This window comes from Nansenia antarctica (assembly GCF_963989245.1).
Source record: "Nansenia antarctica genome assembly, chromosome: 1".
NCBI lineage: Eukaryota > Metazoa > Chordata > Actinopteri > Argentiniformes > Microstomatidae > Nansenia > Nansenia antarctica.
Genome location: NC_137674.1, coordinates 76,100,669 through 76,127,633, shown reverse-complemented (window position 1 = coordinate 76,127,633; position 26,965 = coordinate 76,100,669). Strand labels below are relative to the sequence as shown.

General features: G+C 46.4%; 1 protein-coding gene across 1 annotated transcript; it reads right to left on the bottom strand.

Annotated features, from left to right (window-relative positions):
• Positions 1–26,965, bottom strand: vat1l (vesicle amine transport 1-like; the record flags this gene model as incomplete). The annotated part of the gene is made up of 9 exons (XM_080550606.1): positions 1–99; positions 591–674; positions 19,345–19,539; positions 19,704–19,759; positions 20,739–20,842; positions 23,578–23,720; positions 24,529–24,740; positions 25,230–25,363; positions 26,733–26,965. 9 exons carry the CDS (start codon positions 26,963–26,965, stop codon positions 1–3), a joined length of 1,260 nt encoding a protein of 419 aa, XP_080406732.1.

Sequence of the window (26,965 nt, the reverse complement as noted above, 5' to 3'; positions counted from 1 at the left end):
CTACTGGATGAAGGGCATGCGCTCCTTGTTGTCGTTGTCCCCTTCGTGTTCTTCCTCCTCCTCCCCCGCCTCGCTGGTCTCTGTGCTGTCACTGGCCATCTATCAAGCAATCAATCAATCAATCAAACTTTATTCATACAGCACAAGTCATGCATTGAAGGCAACTCCGAGTGCAGATCTAGAGAAGACAGCCCTATTGTCACACTCGATAAACTAACCGTCAAACAAATAAAACATCCCGATATGAAGGTGATGTCAACAACATATCGGCTCCTCCTGCTCTGGCCTTTGTTTCCTTCCCTCGAACGCAGGACGGTCTGATGTGAAGGAGTCACCATGGAAACCAGTGTTGTGCCGCTGGTATCCTGTTTATTGTTATGGGGCTCTGTCTTACCTAGGGAACGTTAAGCCTTCGCCCAATGGCACAATGGCTCATCAACCACATGAGTCACACGCGGTGTGTCACCGTGCCATTTTAACGCATTCCTTCCTCTCCTATGCTTTTTACCCTGTTGCTATGCCCGATTTTAGACCAATCAATGTCTTGCCGATGTCGAGAACATACAGTATTTTATCGCCGCTGCACTTACCAAGGGAGTGGGAGACTTCTCCACGTCCAGGATAAGCTTTCCTATGTTGCCTCGGTCGTGGATCCTCTGCATGGCCTCTTTTACCTGTGGGATCAGACATACCAGTAGGATGAGTCAGTCAGCCGACTCTCTCGCTGTCACATCAAACATCCACAATGACATATAAGCTGCTTATGAATCGCACTTTTCAATCTAGTCAAACACTGATCATTTCATCAGGTCTCTGTTGCTTGTCTCCTGAGTGCATGTACTTCCATATACTGCACATTAGGGGGCGATAGTGTCAAAGCAGGCACAGGATGAATCAGGGAGCCAGAGTGAAGTACGTGTCTGAATTGGGACAGTGCAATCCGTCTGGAAAGGGTTCGTATTTGTCGAAAACTCTGACTAGCAGACTTCATCACAGGAGGCCTCTAATCTAGAAAGCATTTTTGGTCGTGATCTTTTCTCTCAGCATTCACTGTGCTGATTAAACATGATTACCTTCCAGCCAACAAGGCATGTCAAGTGTTCAAAATGCAATCAACAGCTCCAGCTGATTGGTGTTTCAAAAGTGCTTCCACAACGGTGCTGATCATTCACCTAAACAATACTCCTCAGGTCCTGCGACGATGTACATTCACACGTACAAGTCCTGTAGCGTTTCCACCATTCACAGTGTTATCTCCTGTGTGAAATACTTGCTACTCGCACCGCTGAAGGTCATGTTTTGAAGTGTTGCTGCCTCAGTTCACTCAGCTGGTTGGAAGTAAGAGGTCAAACTTCATGGACAGTGAATCTGACACAAACAAACATCGTTTTTTTTCTCTCAGTGTATCGCTCAGTCAAAATTCTGAGCCATGCGCACAGCCAACACAGCAATGACAATCATACCATTTTACAGGACTGCAAATGCGTAATTCGTAACAATTTGTATGTGTGTGTTGTTAGTAGGGTCCAAAACCAAAAATCCGTGACCACTCTCTGGCTAACATGTTTTGATGATTTATTTGACTTCTAGGGACCTTTTATGAAAAATGTAGCCTCCAGGTCCCTCCCAAAAATCCAGTTTTTTTTTGCCAGAGGGCCAAATCCAAAATACCTGTAACCTTTAAGGCAGGTGAATAGGGTAACAAAATTAACTAATAGCCTTCACTATGAAACTTCCCCAGTTAATCACTTACATTAAGACAATTATTTTTTGTATTACAAGTTTCCTGAAATTGTATGTTTAAATATGCAAATGAGGCGTTGCCTAATTAAATATGCGGTAATTTGCATAACATTCAAGAACTTAAATCTGAACATTGGATAAAGCCAGGTTAAAAATTCTTGTTTCATCTTGTTGACATATTAGAGTCAAAGGCTTGATTAATAATTAATAATGGTAGCGTACGATAACAATAGGTATGGGAGGTCGCTGCCTGACTTCTGGGCAATGCTGACTAGCTCTCCTTGCTGATCAGGTCGCCTTCCTTCGGACTGATTTCACTCAGTCCATCACAGGCAACCCCTAGTCCTACATGGCCGGGGACATGAGTGTACAATGAACAAGGGCAGAAAAATAAAGTCTGGCTGGCTCTCCATCCTCTAGAATGAGAAGCAGCTGCTAGTGCACTCCAGAAATATGAACAATGTGACCCAGATCCGGGCGGCTCACAACGCGCTGGTCAACCGAAAAGAAGCCAAGAAGAAGCACATGCAATGTGGCCACGGATGCGAGAGGATGAGCAGTGTGTGCAGGACCTGGTCGCATGCATGCATGAGTTTGACTCCTTCCCGTTCGACCCGGCCTCACCCACCCTCCGCACCCTACAGTCAGCCATGCCTGCCTCTGATGAGCTCATTGCTGACTTCAACTCAGCCCGTGCTGCAGGAAAGGAGAAGTTGACCAGCATTTTACGAGACAGAGTGTTCAGTAAGAATACCTCCCTCCATGCATGCGTCCCATTGAGCAAACGCTTGACATTTGCCAAGGGGCCATGCACGAAGAAACCCGGGGAGGAACCCAAGGTTCTGCTGAGATGGAGCAGGATGCTCTCAAGGCAGTGATCGACCTGGTTGAGGTCAGTTAACTTGTGAATCTCCCAGAGTTGTTGGAACACTGTGTTGTCGAGGAGACTTATTCAACTCCAATGGCATATACAGGAAGACGCAGAAGAGCAAGCTCATCCAGAAGCTCTCTCTCCAATCTGTAGTTCTGAAAGGACCTTACATCGCTCTCGTCGACATGGGCATGATTTGGAGGATCAGCAGAAGATCGACAGACACAAGATGACACAAGATGACACCCCATACAAGTGGTCGGACAACGTCCACAAGGTGTCATCCATCATCCTTGCCCGCCATGGTGATGCTGACCGTATCATCTGTGTGAATGACCCGTACGATGGAGCATACTCAACGAAAGATGACGAGCGGGTACAGGGTAAGGCACATGTCCCCAACACCTACATGAAATTGGGCGACCCCTTCCCCTCTGCCAGAGTGTTCAAAACGCTGCTGTGTAGCGTCAGCAACAAGGTGCGGCTGCAACAACTAATATGCAGCTACCTGACCGACCTTGCACAGACTGTAGATGCAGATATTGTTTACTCTGTTGGCTCTCATCGCACCAACTTGTCAACACAACAACCAATGCAGAACTACATCTTTGACCAGTCTGAGGCAGACCATCCTCTTCTCTGCTTATGCAGTTCTGCGTGAGTCAGGCTACAGTGGCCCTGTTGTCATAGATGCAGCTGACACCGATGCCTATGTCGCAGCAGCGGCCATCTCACAGCAGTTGCCAGGTATGCTCTATATCAAAAAGCAGGAGAAAGCAGGAGATAATTGTATGCCGTGGCCTAGTGACTGAGGAGATGGCAGACTGTATTGTGCAGCTACATTGTATTACAGGCTGTGATGCCAACTCAGGCTTCTATGGAACAAGGAAATTGTCGGTGTATGACAAGGTGGCTAAGAGCCCTGTGGCAAGACGGCAACTCTCACGGTGTGGAGATAGCCTTCACCTTGAGGAGGAGGTGGTAGAGGAGCTCTTCCAGTTCACACAAGATGTAATCTATGGCCACAAAAAGAGCAGCACCATGGCTGAGGCCCGTGCCGAGAAGTGGAAGAGAATGAAAAACAACTCTTGGACTTCATCCGTCTCCCTCCAGATGCAGAACGCCAACACTGTCTCCGTGCCAACTACTTGGCATATCTAGTGCGCCACCCCTCCCTGAAGCACCACCCCTCGCCCCTCGGACATGGCTGGGAGCTGGTGGGTGGTCACTGTCGTCCTGTCCGCCACACACAACCTGCTCTCCCAATGAATCTACCTGCACCAGGGCCAGCTGAAGACAAGGAGGAAGATGAGAGTGAGGAGGGAGATGAGGAGGAGGGAGAGGAGGATTCAGAATCTAGTGAGGCAGAATGTTCTGATTCAGAGTGATCACATGTGTTTAAAGTGGTTCAATTGTTCTGTTATAACTATTCAAGTTACAGCTATTAAAGAGCTTATTTTGAAGTATAATTATGTCTCTTGTTATACGTTCATAATAGTTGATACCCTGGTGGCAACTAACGGGCATCCAATTTAACAAACAAATTAATCAAGCCTTTGACTCTAATATGTCAACAAGATGAAACAATAATTTTTAACCTGGCTTTATCCAATGTTCAGATTTAAATTCTTGAATGTTATGCAAATTACCGCATATTTAATTAGGTAACACCTCATTTGCATATTTAAACATACAATTTCAGAAAACTTGTAATACAAAAAATAATTGTCTTAATGTAAGTGATTAACTGGGGAAGTTTCATAGTGATAGCTGTTAGTATTTTTTTTTTACCCTATTCACCTGCCTTAAAGGTAACAGGTATTTTGGATTTGGCCCTCTGGCAAAAAAAAACGGGATTTTTGGGAGGGACCTGGAGGCTACATTTTTCATAAAAGGTCCCTAGAAGTCAAATAAATCATCAAAACATGTTAGCCAGAGAGTGGTCACGGAATTTTGGTTTTGGACCCTACTATGTGGTCCTCTGTGGCTCAGTCGGTAGAGCGTGGCGCTAGCACCGCTAATATTATGGGTTCTCTTCCTGCTGGGACCATATTATATATATTTTAAATGCACTCACTGTACTGTCACCTTTGAATAAAATGGCGTATAGCCTTGTGGGAGTCATGGTCTGGTGGCTGGCTATTGGTGGAGTGATAAAAGTGGAACCAGTAGATGAGGGTCCCCAGCCAGACACAGAAACGTCAATATCTGCCTCTGATCCCATCATGACATTTACTGATATTGGTCCAGAGAGCACCGATGTACCTCATTGTGTGTGTGTGTGTGTGTGTGTGTGTGTATGTGTGTGTGTGTGTGTGTGTGTATGTGTGTGTGTGTGTGTGTGTGTGTATGTGTGTGTGTGTGTGTATGTGTGTGTGTGTGTGTGTGTGTGTGTGTGTTGATTGTGCAACAATCAACCCTGCCACTCAATCCTATTCATAACACACATTTCACAGAACATCACACACGAGCATGAGATCATGGAACAATGATCATCTCCCGCAGTCACCGAAAGCCACTTATATGGGCTGTCCAGATGTGGTGTAATTGGACAGTCAGATTCCATTGAATACGCACTACGAGTTTTTCCTTTATAGTCTCTGTGTTCACCAATCACACTGTTCCAGCTTCTCACAGCAGACATGCCTGGACTGTCAACCACCCTCCTGCCTATTCACCTGTTGCTGCACAGAGCTAGGATGTCTTAGACTAGAGCTGTCTGCCCTGACACATCTCACTGAGAGCTGCTGGGTAGGAGCGCTGCAGAATGAATGCATTACTTCCAGAGCCTAGCCAGACGAGCAGAATAAAACATATCATTGTGAATTTGAGAGAGCAGTTCGAACAAATATCTCGGCCGTCATCTCTCGAGGCACATGTCCTACACGTCTCAAAGCTGATATTTGTCTGCGCACAGGTAAAAAAAACATTCTCTTTGTTTCTGAGACAGAAACATTGTCTTTTCCCTCCCAGTGGGTCTGAAAAACATCTGTCATTTCCTCTGGTTCATCACCGGTCAGTTAGAATTGCAGCAGTGTTTGTTGACTGCTGCTGCCAGCTCATTAGAGAACACAAATAGTGTACAGAGAGAGTACAGAGAGAGTACAGAGAGAGTACAGAGAGAGTACAGAGAGAGTACAGAGAGTGTACAGAGAGTGTACAGAGAGTGTACAGTGAGAGTACAGAGAGAGTACAGAGAGTCAGTGCTGCAGTGCAGAGTTAGGAGGCATGCTGGAAGACATACAGAAGGCCCTGGGGTGGTGATACAGATCAGATATCCCTCACATAACATACATGCTATGACAGAGTTTGTAGTGACTAGGCAGCTTCCTCCTATATATATATATATATAGTGGGGGAAATAAAGCAAATCAACATGCTTTTAATTCAACATACTTCCACTGCAGCTATTAACATGAAATCTAGACCAAACATTGGTATTAACTCAACAATACTCATTAGTGGCATAAGCTGGTTTCAATTTTTTTTTTACTGTGTTCAATACTTTTTTTCCTATGTCATTCCACTTGATTGGACATTGCCTTTTTATGGATTGGAATGTTACAATGTCTTTATCTGTGTAGGTTTATTGAGTTAATACCAATGTCTGGTCTAAATTTCATGTGGCTCTGCAATAGAAAAAAATAAAATTGACCAAAAAAATGGTTGAATACTTAATTCCACCACTGTATATATATATATATATATATATATATATATATATATATATATATATATATATATATATATATATATATATATATATGTGTTACATACCGCTACATACACCAGTAGTAGTGGTGGATTTGAGGCACTCCAACCTGATGGGTGGTAGAGGATTTAATCCATTGTGTTACTAATTCCAACAGGCTTTAGCTAACAGATTTAAAATGCCACTATTCAGTCTGTTGTTTGAAGTTGAAACGCTAACTTTTCATTTGAATGATTATAGAAAACATGAAATGTAGTCGTACACTTTTATGCAGCATAGATACTAACTGTGCGGTTCTCAGACAGTAGCCAGTCACTGCACATTTCAAGTATTCTGGCATCTCTCTCCATACCTCAAGGGAGGCTGGTGGAGGTAGAAATCGGAGGGGTGGGGCTCATTGTAATTCATGGAATGGAATGAGGAACGGTATCAAACACGTGTTTCATACCCTTCCTCACTCCATTCCATGCATTACAAAGAGACCCAGTCCTCCGATTTCTACCTCCACCAGCCTCGCCTGCCCATACATAAACCATGATGTCAGTAAATAAATTATGCTGTGGGAAAAATGGGATCACCAAATAGCCCTGGCAAGGTCCTCGTCGCAATGATTCACAGGATCCCTCCATTTCTGTGGACACAACAGTGTGTCAGCAATTTACGACAAAACATTACACACAGAGAATGTGAAAATGTTGTAAATCTTTGTTAGATTGGATCTTTCTGTATCCTCTAGCACACAGTTAATCCATCCCCATACTCTAGCTAGCCCGACCCAATTACACCCACCCACCCCCCCTTCCTTAATCTTAAGGTTTCCTTGTTAAAGCAGATTTAGGCATTGAGGCCTTTCATGGTCTGTGTAGGGTGGAGGAAAATAACTCATGCATGAACCCAGAATAACATAATCCAGACTATGAATATGAACTGACAGTGTCTCTGTGTGTGTGTGTGTGTGTGTGTGTGTGTGTGTGTGTGAGTGTGTGAGTGTGTGAGTGTGTGAGTGTGTGAGTGTGTGAGTGTGTGAGTGTGTGAGTGTGTGAGTGTGTGAGTGTGTGAGTGTGAGTGTGCGTGTGTGTGTGCGTGCGTGTGTGTCTGAACAATCACCAGGCGTACTGTGAAATGGTGTGCATCTCTACACCCACTGTCTCTCTCTCTAACGGTGCTGGTGAAATGGAAGGCAGAGAGGAATCACCAACAGGGGCCATGCGACGGCTCTCCAATGCTGCTCATTAAAACACACCTGGATCTAATGAATCATTAGATGGGGGAAACGTTCAATCTCTCACCCCCGGTAACTGTGGAGGCCACGTAAACCTCACCTCATTACTGTATAACACAGACTAAAACAAATGCACCTCTTTTGTCTGGACACCCGATTGTTTCCGAAACATTCCTTAATTGAAAATGCAATGAGGTAATCCACTGCTGACGGCAGAACTAGGTCAGACAGGGACTGTGAACCAACAATGATGGCGAGAAGAGCGAGAGAGAGCCTCTGAGTCTGGCATTGTTGAAGGGTCAGAGAGCCGGCAGGGGGTGGATTGTGGTGGAGGTTCATATCTGGGACCCAGTAATGAGTCTCTGCCCTGATTCGGTCACTGAGAATCCTTTCCAACCAGCCCTGTCTAAGGCCCTAATCTGCAGCCTGATTGGCTTGCCCTTCACCTCGCTGCTCCAGGTCAGCCGGCCAAGCCCTCTCTCAACCAATGCACTAGCATGGGTATCTAGGCAACCCGCCCCCCCCCCCCCCCCCTCTTCATTCCATTCCAGACACACACCCCCCCCCTATACACCCTCCAGCCAAGCCGGGACGGTTTGCCAGGGTCAGCGTTTACACTAACCAATACATCGCCCCCCCCCTCCCGCCTGTCGAATTCTCCTCCCACGCACACAAGCAGCACCAGGAGGCCGCGCCCCTGGCTCGCCACCCCACTTCCCGTTAATGAGGCTCTTCATGGGCTTTGGTTCCGGAGAATACCCTGCATGTCTTGCCAAAGACCACTGACAACAACACAGAGAGGAAGGTTCCCATGAACAAGACAAGTCTGAAGGGAGCAGCACAGCTCTTCTCTCTCTCTCTCTCTCTCTCTCTCTCTCTCTCTCTCTCTCTCTCTCTCTCTCTCTCTCTCTCTCTCTCTCTCTCTCTCTCTCTCTCTCTCTCTCTCTCTCTCTCTCTCTCTCTCTCTCTCTCTCTCTCTCTCTCTCTCTCTCTCTCTCTCTCTTCCATCACTCTCTATCGCTCTCTCTCGTTCTCTCGTTTGCTCTCTCGCTCTCTCTCTCTCCCCCCTCGATACAGAGCTTGTTATCTTTAGAACAAGCTCACATGCTGCACGACAACCTGACGAGAAAAAACACGATCCACAGGCAGTCTTCCCTAACAACTCCTGACAATTCCAGAGCTCGCTGCTCCATAGTGACGGGTGCTACAGAAGAAAATGTCACCCCAAAAAAATACATTCACCTCAAAAATGTAAAACCTTACACCACCATGTACTGTATTTCTGCATTTGACATGTATGTGATTCAACTCTCATTAAAAACATGTATTTTCTTCACAGACATATGGTATCTTAACACTCCTTCCTCTCTCTGAGACCAGCCCAAAACTATTTTGCGGAAGTTAACCTTTTCTTTTTTTTTTACATTAAAAAAAAAAAGCCCTGAGTTTGGCTAGTTTGGGGGGGTGCGGTGTACCATGCTGGTGAGTGCCAGGCACTGCTGCGAGCCTGCGAGGATCAGAGGCCCTACCCAGAGACACATCGCCAGGCTTGATAAATGACTTGACATTCTTTAGCAGGCAGCTCTAATCTGAATGTTTAGCAGGGAGCACCCCTCCCCGATCAGCATAGGCAGCTCTTTAATGAACAGATCATCCTCCTGCAGCAAGAAAAGGCCACCGCATGGCATCCCGTACCACCCTCCACGCCCACAGAGCGACGATCGATATGCTGTCGCAGGCGTCGAGCATTATTATAATGCATCACAAAGACTCTAATGACAGAGAAGGAGGTTATAGCACTGTGGAAAGTGATTAGGTCTGAGTGATTACCGTATCAGTCCTATCCTATCATCATTAAGGGTTGTGGCTGATGTTTGAAACTCAACTGAGCACGTGTACAGGGTACAAGAAAAGGTATTTTTTTGTTACGAAATCTTTGAAACGAAATTGCTATGGAGCCAGAAAGGAAACCAAAGCTACCGCCTTAATAGGTCTGTGTTAAATCAAGGTTATTCTGCCCAACGCTATTAGAGCTGGAACATCTTTTTAACTCATAGTAATCATTAAAAAAAAACACTCTTTCTTTGTCCTGCTAGGAACTGTTTGTTCTCGGCCATGTTAGCTAAACAGAATTGTAATTAAATGCTGACTTGGGAGAAATTAAAGTGAAAGTGTGTTCCTGAGACGTGTAAAATAGAGGGTATTCTGTTTATGGTGCCCAGTGTAGCCATGTTCTTTTCAGCCCATTGTCCCACAGTAACAAAAGGAGGTTTTCATTGAGTTTGGCACCAGTGCAGTGGTGCTAGTCAGAGGACCAGCCAATGTTCCTGTGGAGACCAGAGCCATGGAGAAGATAGCAGGTCTACAGTACTCTACTGACATGAGCTGCTGCTGATTAAAACACATAGGCCTATACGTCTGACAGGCTGAGGAGGTCTCATGATACTGAATCGCCACTTACAACCTTACAACATGGGGATGACGATATCAAATTAGGGTGCTTGGCAACAGAAATGAATAGCCTCTATTTATACCTCTATCTACCATACTGTACATAAGCTACCGTAACTGTACATAGCTCATAACTATATATATATATATATATCTCTAAACTACCGTACTTGCCATACTGTGCCATCACTATCAGTGTGTGATTTATCATGTTTTATATCACTATTTGCACTTCTGGTTAGATGCTAAACTGCATTTTGTTGTCTGGTACTTGTAATCTGCAATGACAATAAAGTTGAATCTAATAAAATGTAATCTAATCTTATCTGACTCATCTATGGATACCAATGTTAGTCTTCACCCCAAAAAGTGCTAGTGCTTATAAGAAAAACAAGAAGAAAAAACAACAACAGTCGTAGCAGCATTTTAGATGTCTAACTGTTTTTTCTAGGGATTTTACATTAGATTAGATTAGATTCATCTTTATTATCATTGAGAATGTCGTTACGTGTCATAACGAGTACAAGTACCAGACAACAAAATGCAGTTTAGTATCTAACTAGAAGTGCAAATAGTGATATAGTGCAAAACATGATATTGTAGACAAAGTAGGAAATGGAAATGGAAATGGATTAGAAGAAAGATTGTCCTGAGATTATAATGGGTTCTCATTCTCATTCTCACATTAGATCATTACAGTTAAAAACTCTCAGGCTCCCAAGGTCTACTGGGAATGGAACACAATGGGCCGGTTTCAGAGACAAGGCTTAAGCCTAGTCCTGGACTAAATCACACTTTCAATGTAAAATCTCCATTGAAGATGTTTTTTAGTCTAGGATTAGGCTTAAGCCTTGTCTGTGAAACCGGCCCAATGTGTGATGGAAGTCTCATTTTGCAGAGGAAAATATTTTCTATGGTGCGCATTCAGGGCAGAAACATGAGGACCCAGCCACTTACGGTTTACAGTGACAACAAGTAGCACTTGCCACGTATGTTGTTCAACTCAACTCTTACCAACCTACCATAACAAATCACAAAGAGAGACAGCGTGAGAGACAGAGAGACAGCGTGGGAGACAGGGAGACAGCCAGGGAGACAGAGAGACAACCTGGGAGACAGAGAGACAGCCAGGGAGACAGAGAGACAGCCAGGGAGACAGAGAGACAGAGAGACAGCCTGGGAGACAGGGAGACAGCCTGGGAGACAGAGAGACAGAGAGACAGCCTGGGAGACAGAGAGACAGAGAGACAGCCTGGGAGACAGAGAGACAGAGAGACAGCCTGGGAGACAGAGAGACAGAGAGACAGCCTGGGAGACAGAGAGACAGAGAGACAGCCTGGGAGACAGGGAGACAGCCTGGGAGACAGAGAGACAGCCAGGGAGACAGGGAGACAGCCTGGGAGACAGGGAGACAGAGAGACAGCCTGGGAGACAGAGAGACAGCCTGGGAGACAGAGAGACAGAGAGACAGTCTGGGAGACAGAGAGACATCCTGGGAGACAGAGAGACAGCCAGGGAGACAGAGAGACAGGGAGACAGAGAGACAGCCAGGGAGACAGAGAGACAGCCTGGGAGACAGAGAGACAGAGAGACAGCCTGGGAGACAGAGAGACAGAGAGACAGCCAGGGAGACAGAGAGACAGCCTGGGAGACAGAGAGACAGAGACAGCCTGGGAGACAGAGAGACAGCCTGGGAGACAGAGAGACAGCCTGGGAGAGAGGGAGACAGCCTGGGAGACAGAGAGACAGCCAGGGAGACAGAGAGACAGCCAGGGAGACAGAGAGACAGAGAGACAGCCTGGGAGACAGAGAGACAGCCTGGGAGACAGAGAGACAGCCTGGGAGACAGAGAGACAGCCTGGGAGACAGAGAGACAGAGAGACAGCCTGGGAGACAGAGAGACAGAGAGACAGCCTGGGAGACAGAGAGACAGAGAGACAGAGAGACAGCCTGGGAGACAGAGAGACAGCCTGGGAGACAGAGAGACAGAGAGACAGCCTGGGAGACAGAGAGACAGAGAGACAGCCTGGGAGACAGAGAGACAGAGAGACAGCCTGGGAGACAGAGAGACAGGGAGACAGAGAGACAGCCTGGGAGACAGAGAGACAGAGAGACAGCCTGGGAGACAGAGAGACAGAGAGACAGAGAGACAGAGAGACAGCCTGGGAGACAGAGAGACAGCCAGGGAGACAGAGAGACAGAGAGACAGCCTGGGAGACAGAGAGACAGAGAGACAGCCTGGGAGACAGAGAGACAGCCTGGGAGACAGAGAGACAGCCTGGGAGACAGAGAGACAGAGAGACAGCCTGGGAGACAGAGAGACAGAGAGACAGCCAGAGAGACAGAGAGACAGCCTGGGAGACAGAGAGACAGCCTGGGAGACAGAGAGACAGAGAGACAGCCTGGGAGACAGAGAGACAGAGAGACAGCCAGGGGGACAGAGAGACAGAGAGACAGAGAGACAGCCAGGGAGACAGAGAGACAGCCTGGGAGACAGAGAGACAGCCTGGGAGACAGAGAGACAGAGAGACAGAGAGACAGAGAGACAGCCTGGGAGACAGAGAGACAGCCTGGGAGACAGAGAGACAGCCTGGGAGACAGAGAGACAGAGAGACAGCCAGGGAGACAGAGAGACAGCCTGGGAGACAGAGAGACAGCCTGGGAGACAGAGAGACAGAGAGACAGAGAGACAGCCTGGGAGACAGAGAGACAGCCTGGGAGACAGAGAGACAGCCTGGGAGACAGAGAGACAGCCTGGGAGACAGAGAGACAGAGAGACAGAGAGACAGAGAGACAGCCTGGGAGACAGAGAGACAGAGAGACAGAGAGACAGCCTGGGAGACAGAGAGACAGCCAGGGAGACAGAGAGACAGCCAGGGAGACAGAGAGACAGCCAGGGAGACAGCCGGGTCACTGTCCTGCCTGCCTGGCAGGCATTGCCCCATCCAGAGAGGTCTCTCCCTGTCCCCCAGCGCTCTGGTATGTTTACCGCCCCCCCCCCCCCCCCCCAAAAAAAAGGACCGCGGCCAGGTTACCATGGCAACAGTATCAAGCTTGACTCAGCCAGAGAGGAAATGTCAGCCCTGGGTGCTGCTGGTGTGGTCGCGAGGCGAGCTGCAGTGATATACGACCACGTGGAGCTAATACTGCAGCATAGTTAACGACATGAAACCGCACCGCAGGAGTCAACTGGCCTGGGCAACAACAAGTCAGAGCTAAAACGCTGTGCTGCATGGAGAATACCTCTCTCTGCTGTCAACTATGATACACAGCTCGCCTGGGGAAAACTCTAGCCAGTATTGAAGCATAACTAAGTACGGATTATTGCGGTAATCCTGCTCTGAAAGGGCATCTGTAAATAACAAGACAAGCTCAAAAAGGGTCAAGCTCATGTCGGAGCTCAAAGACAACAAGGCATAGTTTTAACTGTGGCAGTCTCATGATGCAAGGAACCAGAGAATATTTCCTGGGAAAAAGCAGACCACGGAATCTTCTGAGCCCAGGGTTGTCTTCTACAGCCAGCAGTGACGGTCTATCATGAGTAAGAACTGCGTCAGTAATAGCCTAGACTTCTGAGAACTTGGTGTGGTGAAAACACACATGACATCGGTGGAGCAGAGTTTTAACAAGTGCTGCCGAGGGGGGAGGGGGGGGTGGAGGGGGGGTGGTTATAAATCAGCAGTGTCTAGAACTGCCTGACTCCGGCAAGGCCTTGGCCTGAGGTACGCATCAGGGAGGGAGCTGGCTTGAACAGCCAAGTAAATAAATACCTGCCTGGACACGGCCGATACGTTCTCAGCAGACTGACCGTCACTAGACAACAGACAGACCATCACTAGACAACAGACAGACCAAAGTGGGGGGGGGAAAACGGTTCCTGCTCTGTGTGAAGCACAGCATAAACATTGCAAATGACTTGTTCTGCCACAGGGATGGTTCAGGTTCTGGGGCATGGTGAAGAGCAGGATACAGCTGGTAGCTGCTAGCTGTGTTTCTCTGCTCTGAGATTAAGGCTGTATTCCCTCTGTGCATTCCTCCAATACCTCCCCTTCATCTGCACTATGGACGAGGTCCATGGCATAGGAGAGAATTGCCTCTGTGATGCTCAGGGCATGGAATGGTTGGGAAAATTAAGTATGTACCTTGAGAAAGTTGTTGCTGCCCAACTCAAATCCCACCTTGACTCCAATAACCTGTATGAACCATTCCAATCTGGCTTCCGTTCCAAACACAGCACGGAAACAGCATTACTAAAAATCACCAACGACATACTCCTCTCTGCTGACTCTGGCCACCTCACCATCCTCATCCTCCTCGACCTCAGCGCCGCCATCAACCATTCCATCCTCCTCACCCGTCTCCAACACATTGGCATAACCGGCACCACCCTCTCCTGGTTCAAGTCCTATCTCTCAGACAAACATCAATACATCTCAATAAATAACTGTAAATCCTCCACTGCTCCAGTCATCCACGGTGTCCCCCAGGGTTCAGTGCTAGGCCCCCTCCTCTTCATCCTGTACATCCTTCCACTTGGACAGGTCCTCCGCTTCCACTGCTATACCGATGACACCCAACTCTACCTCTCCTCCCAAACCATCTCCCCTAACACCCACTCCACTCTCACTACCTGTCTCAGCGACATAAAATCATGGATGCAACTGAATTTTCTGAAACTCAACTGCAATAAATCGGAAATCCTCATCATCAGCCCTGTCCTTTTCCGCTGCTGAAACACTTATCCACGCCTTCATAACTTCCCAACTCGACTACTGCAACAGCATCCTCTACAGTTTGCCTAATAACATCCTAAACAAATTCCAATAAGTCCAGAACTCTGCTGCCCGTCTGCCCACCTCCACTCGCCGCTGTGACCACATCACCCCTGTCCTCCAAAATCTACACTGGCTCCCTGTCAAATACAGGATCCAATTAAAAATCCTACTCACCACTTACAAAGCCATCAACAATCTACCTTGCCGACCTCGTCCCCCTCCACACCCCCTCCCATTGCCTCAAGTTTGACAACCGAACCACCCCCAAGACCACCAGGACCAAGCTCCGGACCTGGGGTGATAGGGCCTTTTCAGCCGCAGCCCCGTCCCTCCCAAACCACATCAGACAGGCCAACACCCTCCCAACATTTAAACAGGCACTCAAAACCCACCTCTTCAAGCTTGCCTTCACCAGTTAACCCTCTCCCCCTCCCCTTCCCATCTGTCCCCAGCACTACCTTAATTAGGCCCCTATACTTAATTTTTTGGTTTCTTTTTATTATTACTACTCGATCTTTTCAGTTTGTAAAGCGTCTTTGAGTGTCTAGAAAAGCACTATATAAGTCTAATGTATTATTATTATATTATTGTTAAAAGACAGTCCTCAAAGCAAAGGCTAAACAAAACACCTGGAACACAACATGCCCTTTATCCAAGGGAGGGGGGGGGGGGCTTATGGATAAAAGACTGAATCAAATGCTGCTGGTATTCACTGTACAAACCTGTTGGATACATGGCTTTGAACAATATATCTGAGACATACAGTATATTGAAGGGCTGTGGAGAGAAAAAAAAAAGCACATACCCCCCCCTGGTCAATGGGAAATGGTGGAGTCAGGGGGAAATTGTGTATGAGTTCCCTCATCATCCCTGTTGAACAGACGGTCGAGGGCAATAAACAGGCAATCACGACACGGCCGCAGGGCCCAGAGCTGCTGGACTGTGATGAATGCAGCTTCACAAAGCATCCAGATAGCCATCTCCAGCTCAGGCCAGGGGGGGAGACGGGAGACCAGAAAGCATGGCCACCGCACAGGTAATAACATTTGCATTGCTTAGAGAAGACAGGGCCAGCTCATCTCCCCCCCACCCCTCCTCATGATCTTATATTTGTTCTCCTGGAGAGCTCATTTAACATGAATAGCCCCAGAGAGCATTAGCGTGGCCAATGCAGTGAAATGTTAAGACACTCAAGACCACTATTAGAACCTAGAACCTTCTGTCTCACTTTACCTCACACGCTATCGTTCGTTCACTATACTTTAAAGAGGAATTCGAGTGGAGGAGGGTCACAGTGTAAAACGTCTTGCCCTGCCGTATTTTTAATGCTATGACGCAGACGCATGCGAAATGATGACAGTTCAAGACGGTAATCATTATGGACTGACCATGAATGAATGTACATGAATGGAGTTCAGGTAAACTTCCCCTTTAAGGTCACTTTATATTATGTTTCCTCTATACCTGTATAGGCACCCTGAACCCTGAACAGATTGTACGTGTGTAACTATCTCTCTGAGATCTCTCTCCTTCCACCCTGTCCCTCTCCTCCGCAGCACCAGCTGCAGCCTCCCCGTGCTGGGCTGAGTGGTTTGGCTCTCGGCGGAGAGAGAGGCAGGAACAGAAGTGTGCGTTCGCAGAGGGAGCAGACGTCTCAGTCGGGTGACGCAGACAGACCGTGTACTCGCCGGTTTTCGTTAGCTTTGTTATTACATCTCATGAGCATGGAGCAGCATGCAGGGCAGGCACTAATCCCCTGACTCTCTCACTAACAATTATATAATGTTGTTGTAACAGAATACATAAAAGCCCTCTCACAAAGGGCATTTCCAGTAAGAATATTGTGTTTGAAGAGCTCTCTTGTGGGGGGGGTGAATAGTGGAGAGAAGTAGAATCATGTCCAATGACCGACAGTGTTCCACCCTGAGCTGCATCGATAAGGGCTATCTGGAGAGAGATGGGGAGGAGAGTGCTCGGAGTAATCACAGTGGTGGCGGTGGTGACGCACTCAGGTGACCGATCTTAATATATCATCGTGTCTCTTGACGCAGTGCCACACAGACAGGTCATATCCGCCTGACAAAACTCTACAACTGCACTACACAACACACTGGGGAGCGACTTCACTGTCAGCAGCGGTACAACCGCAAGCTGTCCCTCGAGTCTAAATGAGATGAAATTGCGTTCTTATCATAACAACAATAAAGGCAAGAGCATAAAGGATAGAGAGTATTTTTAGAGTTGGTTAACTATGATAAAAATAAAAAAAACACTTGTCTTATCTCCACTCCATAAAGAACAGACACGGCTCCTGCTTAACATGTAGTTCAATCAGGACGGCAATGGCGGTATTTGCAGAAGCAAGACTTATTGACATACAGACCTTGGTCAACACTCTGAAAGCCTGTAAGTCAATAAATGACAAAAAAATTTGGTTCTGATGGACAGATCTAAGATAGAGGAGCCTTTTAGAATCGCCCTGTTCTCCAGCTACAGGCATGAGGCCATGGCAGTGTGGATAGTATTTGGTTATGGTGGATAATAATTCTGGAGTGAAAGAGGTGATATCCTGTCATCCATTATGTTTGTCTTTTCTAGTCATTACTTTGTTGTTATCCAGTTTCTTCAGATGGGTTGACCGGTGACCTACATTCATTTCTTACTACAAATATCTTGGTAACTATGTATTTCCTAATCTAAAAAGTCTTGATTTTGATTTTTTTTTTAAATAGCTTTGACAGAAAATGTAAATGATCTGTAATGGAATTGAACATAATGACAATCACACAAATCTTCCTTCTCTGCAAATAGCTCACTTTGATACTGTATCTCTTCCCTTGTGATCATTTAAGGGTGCCACCCACCCTAGCGTGAGGCTGCACTCCGCTGCAGATGAAAGAAAATCAACTTCTGAAACCATGACAACCGTGCAAAGAAGTGGGGAGTCAGATAGTCACATTTCCCACAATGCTCTACCTCAATTAGGACCACAGAGGACAACAAAGACCTGGGAGAACAAGATCTCTGAATAATGTTGTCCTTTTTTCAATTTCACGTACATGTAATTGCACACTGAATTTGTTGGGTGAAGGACATGGTTGTTATTGAATATCCTGATTAAACATGTATACATAATAACATCAAAGAGCAGTGCTGTAGCGAATCTCAGCAGGGATTTTGCATTCACAGCCACCCAATCACCCCGGCGATGAGTGAAGTTCACTGCCATTCTTCACAGACATAGTACATGTAATCTGGTGTTAAAAGGGCACAGCTAGGTGGAAGATGTTTGTTCACCCAAATAAAACGGATATAATCAGATATATAGCCACCTACTGCTCAGAGACAAGCCTCCCTGTTTCCTCCCACACCCACTCCTTTGCAGGATTTGCCAATTAAAGAACAACTTCCCACCTGGAATGATGCAAAACATGTTTGCGGGCAGAAATTTCAGACAGAAAATGTGAGAAAGAAAAGTAATACAACTAATTACGCGCCCCGCTGCTTCTCCTTGACTGTCTCCACTCATATCACAAACTGACTTTAAAAGGACAAATTCGCAGTTGATGAAATAAATAAAAGCGGTGCACAATATGGCTACACAGGCAGAATACAATACGTATACATATATATGACTCATTAAAACTTAAAAATAGGTGTGTTTCAAAGAGGAAACAAAGTCCCCACAAAACATTCAACTCGAGAGGCGGAGTGGACTAAATCTGGCTCAATTCAAAGAGATTTTGAAGGATATTTGCATAATGTATACATAATCTTCTTAGATCTTCCTAATCATATTTCTCAGAGAGGTGAAACAGAGAACAGGCAGGCTAGTTAGTCATGTAAAAAGGATGGAACTATTCTTGAAAGTCCCTTGAGTCCCTTTTGAATAATTAAACCTCACCAACTGCATCTTCCTCAAAACAGCAGGACAGAATGACTCTCTAAACCTCGGAGCTAACCCAACTAGCAAACCCAACATAGAAACACCAGCAGGTGTTAACACCCAAATGTGACATTTGCATGTCTTTATCAACATAGTTGGTGAAGATGTGCTTCATTACGTCTGTAAACACAGGAAGACGGAGACAGAACTCTGATGCATAAAGACAGAGACGGAGAGAGGAGTGATTGGTGTGTGGTACTATGGTATCTGTGTGGGCGTGAATGCGAGCGACACAGAACTGCAGACATCAGAAGATGGAACAGGACTTGGCGGCCCACCTGCCATCTGGGGGAGTGGGGGGTGGCGGAGGGAGGGGAGGGGAGGGGAGGGGAGGGGGGGGGGGGGAGGGAGTCCACTTACAGCTGACAACTCTTCATAACACAGCACTGAGCGACGACAAACAACAGATGACACTCCGTCCACAATGTTTGCATACCACCCTCCTCCCTACCTCCTCCCTGTCGTCTGTGTTTTCCGCAGTGACCGCGTGGAATGAGGCATGATGATCAGAACGTTCACACACAGATTCACTGTGAAAGACCTGTCAGAGACTTCTGCTGCCTGATCCCCAGCTAGCCAGTGAGTGAAGTCTCCCTCCCTCGTCTTCCTCGCCTGCTTCCTTACCTCCTCCAGCGCCCACAGGGAGTCCACCACGGGTTTGATCTTCCTCTGCTTGTAGAGGGAGATGAGCTTCTGCACCACCGTCTTCACCTGGCCACACCTGCCCTGCTTGAAGAGCAGGTTGAGGAGCGAGAAGCCAGCGATGACTTTGTTCTCCTCATAGAGTTTGATGGGGTTCACCTTCTCCACCTGCCACCACTGGGGGAGGCAAAACAGAGAGACACGTTTCTCACCCAGAGAGAGCTGATTTATGTTTCATTGACCGTGAAATCAATTTCAGAATAGTTTCAGAATTCTAATGAAAGACTGTCTTGTTCATTCCAACTCTGATGACAGACTCTGCATTGCATCTCTTGACTCACTGATTTAGCAAAGCTGAAGAAACTCTTTGTTTCCCCGGTCACCATGTTTGAAGAGCCTGAACACACAAAAACAAAGGCAACAAGCTTATAGAGGAGCGGGGTGCAAACTGTCGGGCAGAAGTGATTGGTGGATAACACTAAAGAGCCAATGAGGGTGAATGCGGGGTTAGGGTGGGAGGAGAAACCATCGGCACTTTTCGATGTGCCTGGGCGCGTGTGTGACACACTAATGCACTCTGTTCACCGTAATGGGATTAATCGATTCACGCTAGGCTGCGTATTACAACGTAACGGTTGTCAGACACGGCTGAATTGTAATTTTACATTATCCTGGGACCCGGTGAAAGACATTTGTAATTAAAAAAAAAATCAGATACGGATGAAAGCTGAGAGGGTATAAAAACAAATGTAGGTGTCGTGGGGTATATGTCGTCTGAATCTGTTTGAATTAACCTCAATTTCACCCTGAGCCGCTGCACATGCCTGTGTTTTTCCAATGAGGGTGTAGAGGTCGCGTAAATTAAGATCCAAATGACTATTGAGGAGATGTGAGTTATTACTGCCTGGCTGCAGATAATGGGACAGAATAGTGGAGGTAGAAACACGTAGATCCCCATTCTTTGCATGCATTCAAATGAGACCTGAGTCCTCTGATTTCTACCTCCACCAGCCTCCCCTGTAATGGGATCATCTATATTGTTAAAATCATTCAATGAGGAGTTTGTGCTAATGGGTTAGTTGAAATGAAGTGTTATCATTGAAAACTGGGGAAATATATATGGGGAGGTTTGAAGGAACCTACACTGTTACCTGTCAGCACCTTGGATGGATTGAAATCGTAGAAATTCTAAATGTTACTCAAAACCATGGGCGTATGAATCATTGAAAATGTGGGTGGGACAATGTAATGTGAGTCTTAAATATGACGAGGAGGGCAGCTTTACTCAGGTAAGTGTCAGTCATTCATCTCGTTGGTCAAATGAGCCAGCAAACCACCACGTAGCCAATAAGCAACATCCTGATTGGGAGACCTACCATAGAGGATGTAGGTTCCCAGAGGTTTCAGCAGACCCAGGCCTTTCCCAGTGTTCTCTCCACACAGACAGTCCAGCACGATGTCAACGCCCTCTGGAGAGATCCTACCAGACACGCACACACAGGAAATAGAATCAGCTAAACCACACTGCTTGATTCCAGACAGCCTCAGTTTGCAGGCTGCATCAGCAGCGATCTCTCTCACTGTCTACCTCTGACGTTTACTTGTTTTCTTGAATAAAAATTATTATTATTTTCGGGTGGAATTTTTGGGGGGAATGTCTTTAATTGATAAAAAATCAGTTGGTTGCCCCGCGGTGGCGCAGCGGTCTAAGCATTAGCCACTAGTGCAAGCTGCCCACCAGGGACTGGGATCGAATCCCGGTCTCGCCAGACCCGGATATGGCCGGGGCACACAGGGAGCGGCATATTGAGCGGCCGCTCCCAAAGGGGGGTATAGGACTATAGGATCCGTCGCGCAACACCGCCCCCGTCTGGTGCTGGAGTAACGGTGTCGGGCTCGAGGAGCCAGTCAGCTAGTCTGCCTGGCGATCTCCTCTGGGGCTGCCGGCCACGGGGTCGTGCGGCGGATCCTACGCAATAGGCAGGGGATAATTGGATGCTAGGTTGGGTGCAAATTGGGTGAAAAAGGGATCAAATCTGGGGGAAAAAAAATAAAAAAAATAAAAATAATCAGTTGGTTGGTTGTTCAACGAGTGTATTTTAAAATGCCTCCTCTGAATCGTAGGATGGAGCTCGGACGGTCATCCTACTCTCCTGTCAGACAGACAGGTCCTCCTACTCTCCTGACAGACAGTAAGGTCATCCTACTCTCCTGTCAGACAGACAGGTCATCATACTCTCCTGTCAGACAGACAGGTCATCATACTCTCCTGTCAGACAGACAGGTCCTCCTACTCTCCTGTCAGACAGACATGTCATCCTACTCTCCTTTCAGACAGACAGGTCCTCCTACTCTCCTTTCAGACAGACAGGTCCTCCTACTCTCCTGACAGACAGACAGGTCCTCCTACTCTCCTGACAGACAGACAGGTCATCATACTCTCCTGACAGACAGACAGGTCCTCCTACTCTCCTGACAGACAGACAGGTCATCATACTCTCCTGACAGACAGACAGGTCCTCCTACTCTCCTGTCAGACAGACAGGTCATCATACTCTCCTGTCAGACAGACAGGTCCTCCTACTCTCCTGTCAGACAGACAGGTCATACTACTCTCCTGTCAGACAGACAGGTCCTCCTACTCTCCTTTCAGACAGACAGGTCCTCCTACTCTCCTTTCAGACAGACAGGTCCTCCTACTCTCCTGTCAGACAGACAGGTCATCATACTCTCTCTGAGGGCCTTTTTCCATGGCGTGACTCACTTAGAAAGTACCAGTATGCGAAGGAATGAGAGGCATGTTCTCATCAAGGAGTCCTAATGCCTTCCTTTCTGCCTGGTGGGCCCGGCCTCCTGCCTGCCTGCACTACTTGGCGGTCTCGTGATGCCTATTGTAAAACAGGGCGACATGAGACCAATTTAATTTCACTTTGCTCTTGATCCTGAGAGGAATGTGGAGGCAAGAGAGATGAAAGGCGTATTAAACTGCCTCTCCCTCTGACAGTCCTGTATTGACCACCATTGTGATTATGCAGGCAGACAGTGCTCTCTCTCTCTCTCTCTCTCTCTCTCTCTCTCTCTCTCTCTCTCTGAGTCAGTAAGTACCAAAGGGGAACCCAGGATTAGGAGAGTTCTTTCCTTAGTTCTTAAGGAAAGAACCCAGGGGGTTGGTTGAATGTACGCATTTTTTGATTGGATTTAATATATGCATTTCTAATACAAAATGTACTGAATCCATTCAGAATGTATTTAATCACACACACGCACGCACGGACACACACAAACACACACACACACACACACACACACACACAGCATTAAAATGGCCTAAAAAGAGTGAATAGGCATCAAGCACCCTGGCTGTATGACTCACCTCCACCACATTATTACCATTCCACAGAGACAACAGACAATCAATAATCATCCCTGGAGGGCTCTTTTCTCAATTGTCTTTTTGTTTCTCAAAAAGCGTCAACTAAAAGACATATTTTCTAAATGGCATATTGATCAAAACCTTAAGAAAGCCCAACCCCAACAAGTGGGTCCTCCGAATTTGAGACTATTTGAACATCACAAATTGTTTTAGTTTTTTTTCTTATCACTATAGTCTGACACTGTGATCTGACTGGATATCAGAGCTCTCCCCGGATTGGTCCAGCTGTTCCACGTCGCCAGCAGACCGCCTGTTGCACATTGAGCAGCCTTCAGAGGCAGAGCCTGGGGCACTCCGCCCCTACACCGCTGTGTGTGTGTGTCTCTCTCTCTCTCTCTCTACCCTCTCTCCTCTCTCCCTTTCTCTCTCTCTCTGTCTCTCTCCCCTCTCTCCCTTTCTCTCGCTCTCTCTCCCCCCCTCCCCCCTCTCTCTCTCCCTTTCTCCCTGCCTCTCTCTCTCCCTGTCCCTCTCTCTCTCTCTCTCTCTCTCTCTCTCTCGGAGATGGAACTGTGTGTTGCCATGGGGACCGCAGCCACACAAGGCATCGGGTAACATCTGCATTCCCATCGAGCTGTACGTACTCAGCGCGTTCCGCATTTATCACATTATCGTTGTCACATTATCTTCATCGATGTCAGATTCCTCAGTAATATTCAGCCATGCTGGGTGAGATTATGTGAAATCTATCTGAACCTATACAACCAAACGTGTATGGTATAATCCAGTCATTTCCAAAATAAATAGTTTATTTTGTTTATAAGACAAAAGCAAACTGTCCTTACTTTTTTACTTCTTGCACATAATCCAGGCTTCTGTCGAGGAGGTGGGTGACGGAGTCTTTGATGGCTTCATGTTTGGAAGGGGAGGCGGTCCCGAACACGGTGACATTGGGAACGGTGGAGCACAGCTGGGCTACAGCTTGACCCTGAAACACACCCCACCACCACAGCAAAGTGACCCAGGAGCCAAGTGACAACAGGTGTGTTTACGCTTCTGCATAAGGCCAATCCATAGTCAGTCTATGTGCACAACATTATTACAAGGTACTCTACTCCTCGACAGCTTGACATGAACAGTGCTTTCATTTTAAAGTCAAACTAAATGTTATTGATTTTCTTTTTCTTTTTTTACTAGGATATTACATACATGATTCAAAAGTGATATTGTTCAGTATGAAATATGTGCAGACATTATCTTGTCAAACTCCAACAGGTTATTAAATTGAGGAGCATCTCAAGAGTGTAATTACTTTGCCAGTTCTCTTTAATTATTAAAGCTAGGAGTGCAATTCAAACTGGGCTGTAGAGAGAGGGAATGGTGCTAAAAACAGCCTGATCATTCAATCTCTTAAAAAACAGGTTAACCGTTCAGCATACACAATGAGAAGGCGAGATTCAAATGGAACACCTTACAGCCCAGAATATTCCAAAGTCATATATGTTATCGCAATGTTGACTATATCAAAATGCAATGTTGACTGTGTTGTGCATTCAAATATGGTTGAGTCCTGATGTTTGTATCCATCTAATACAACGTTCAAACAGAATTTTCTGAAGTAAAACCACCTCAGCTCATTTCCCTGGGTGGCACTTGGCAGTCTGTGAAACAGTCAATTCTAATCAGGGTCAGCAGGAAAGAGCAGGCTTGTTGTCTGCATTGGAAGAGTAGGGGCCGGGGGTGCCCTGTTCTGTCAGCCTAGAAACTCAACTCTCCCATCTGAGAAGCAGACTTACCACACCCCCTCCTGCTGAATGAACCAACACTGACATCCCCTCCCGGAGATTGGCAACCTCAAAAAGCATCATGTAGGCCGCCACAAATGTCATGGAGAAGGCAGCTGCCTCGGGGAACGTCATCTCATCAGGGATCTTATAGACGAAGTCCAACGGCGTGCACACCACCTCTGCCCAGGCATTGTAGTTCACAAAGGCCATCACCCGGTCCCCTATCTGGGGACAGTTTCACTTTCAGGTTCAAGTTTATTGTTCAGTCACATTACACACGTGTAAGAGAGTAACATTCTAGTCTTGGGTTCCTGACATTGAAGTACAAGACAATAAGGCAATAGGCATAATTCAAGATAAATACATTTAAAAAGTGACAATAGTACAGGACAAAAGTGACAAATAAGACAGGATACAATTAGCAGTATCCAGAGAATTTGCAGACAATAAGGCAATAGGCATAATTCACAGGGACAGATGTGCTAAGAAATATGGCAGATGGCAGACTGTAGCAAATGTTGGTGGAAGACTTTGATAACACTGCGGCCAGTGTAGATTAAAAACAGTGACATTTGGGAACAAATCAAATACAGTTACAGTATGCGTGTACAAAGTCAACATGTCTGTAACAGCAAATTAAAACTGCTATCTGTAGGACTATTGGCTGGTCGTGTTAGCATGCCTATAACATTTAATCCCCTGGATTTCACTAACCTCAAATCCCTTTGTGTTTTCCCCCATCGCCTCCACTATTCCAGAACATTCAAATCCCGGGACAAGAGGGGTTTTGGGAGGATTGTCAATGTTCCCCTGCCGCACCATAAGGTCCAGGAAGTTCAACCCACTGTAATAATTAAAATGATCATTCTTCACAATCAAGCGAGAGATATTTCTGACAATTGCAAGATTTGTTGAAAAAAAAATGGGGGGGAAAAGCTCCCGTTATTTATGTGAAATACATTTCTCATCAGTCACAGCACAAACTGTTTGACAGACAGACACACACAAAATCTTGCTTGAATTCCAGACAATAAAAAGGGCAACATTCCCAAGGCCATGTTCAGTGTACTATTAGGCCTACACACCATATGAAAATGCCAAATCCATCTGTGAACAGCCTCTCCCTATTTCAGGACTAAAAACGTATCAATTGTTCAAGGTTCTCTGCATTCATTCTATATAGCAATAGTGTCAAAGAAATGAAACTGTCCTGCACACAGGACTGCACAGTCTCCACAGCATCGACTGATGTAAATCACCAAGGGCCGGTTTCACAGACAAGACTTAAGCCTAGTCCTGGACTAAATCACACTTTTAGGGCCGGTTTCACAGACAAGGCTTAAGCCTAGTCCTGGACTAAAAAACATCTTCAATGGAGATTTTACATTGAAAGTGTGATTTAGTCCAGGACCAGGCTTAAGCCTTGTCTCTGAAACCGGCCCATAATGTAAAATGTCCATTGAAGATGCTTTTTAGTCTAGGATTAATCTTAAGCCTTGTCTGTGAAACCGGCCCAATGTATCAAAGCCCCTGCAATAAACAGAAGCTTAAGACTTAAGGCACTAACACAAAACTGCAGGATTTAGGAGGAGCGATTTAAGATGAGATACGACACTTTCTGCAAGCGCCACTTTCTAGTGCTAGAAATAAAACTCATGATGAGGTCACTTAAGGACAAGCCCATCATATCACAGGTATTTTATTCCTTTAATGTATACAATGCAGGAGCAGGACACAGGTGGGTAAGACACTGTTTTTTCCTGTTCAGTTTGCAGGGCAGGTTGCAGTACCAGGCAACCCATAGGTCTTCTATCTAGGCTCCTAGTCCACACGTCTGGGGACCTGTAGCTGTGACCGCTTTCTGCCCTTCCTCACGTCATTTCTAGGCAACTACCATTGGCTTGATTATGCTTGTATTAATAAGTCATAAGGACAGGCAAAAGCAAATCCTGTGAGAGCACATTTTTGTAGGAGTGACAGCTAAAGCATCCACTCATGTAGAGGACTACTACCCAAATCCACGCTGGACATTTGAAAAATAGATTTTGGAAATTAATTTGGAAATTAATCATACCTACCTGCATGCGCCTGTCTGGAATCCGCAACAACTTGCATCCACAATTATCTCATATTCAATAGTTGTTGTTTTTAGCCAATTACATCATCGCAACAATGTAACAGTTTGTCAGTAGTGATCAATATGAAACATTTACCATGCTTTGACGCGAATTTTCACTTCTCCTTCTTGCGGCTCTGGCATCGGCTTCTTGGTTACCCTGAGTTTGTTGAGACCCCCGAAACCGGCCAATATCACGGCTCGCATTTCTTTGGCATCTCCTCCTGCGGTTACTACGTTTTCACTTTCTTTCGCTCCGTTCTTTTCTATCATGTGCTCAGTTTCCTCGGTCATCTCCGCTCCTTCTTTCGCCATATCGGAGGGCTTCAT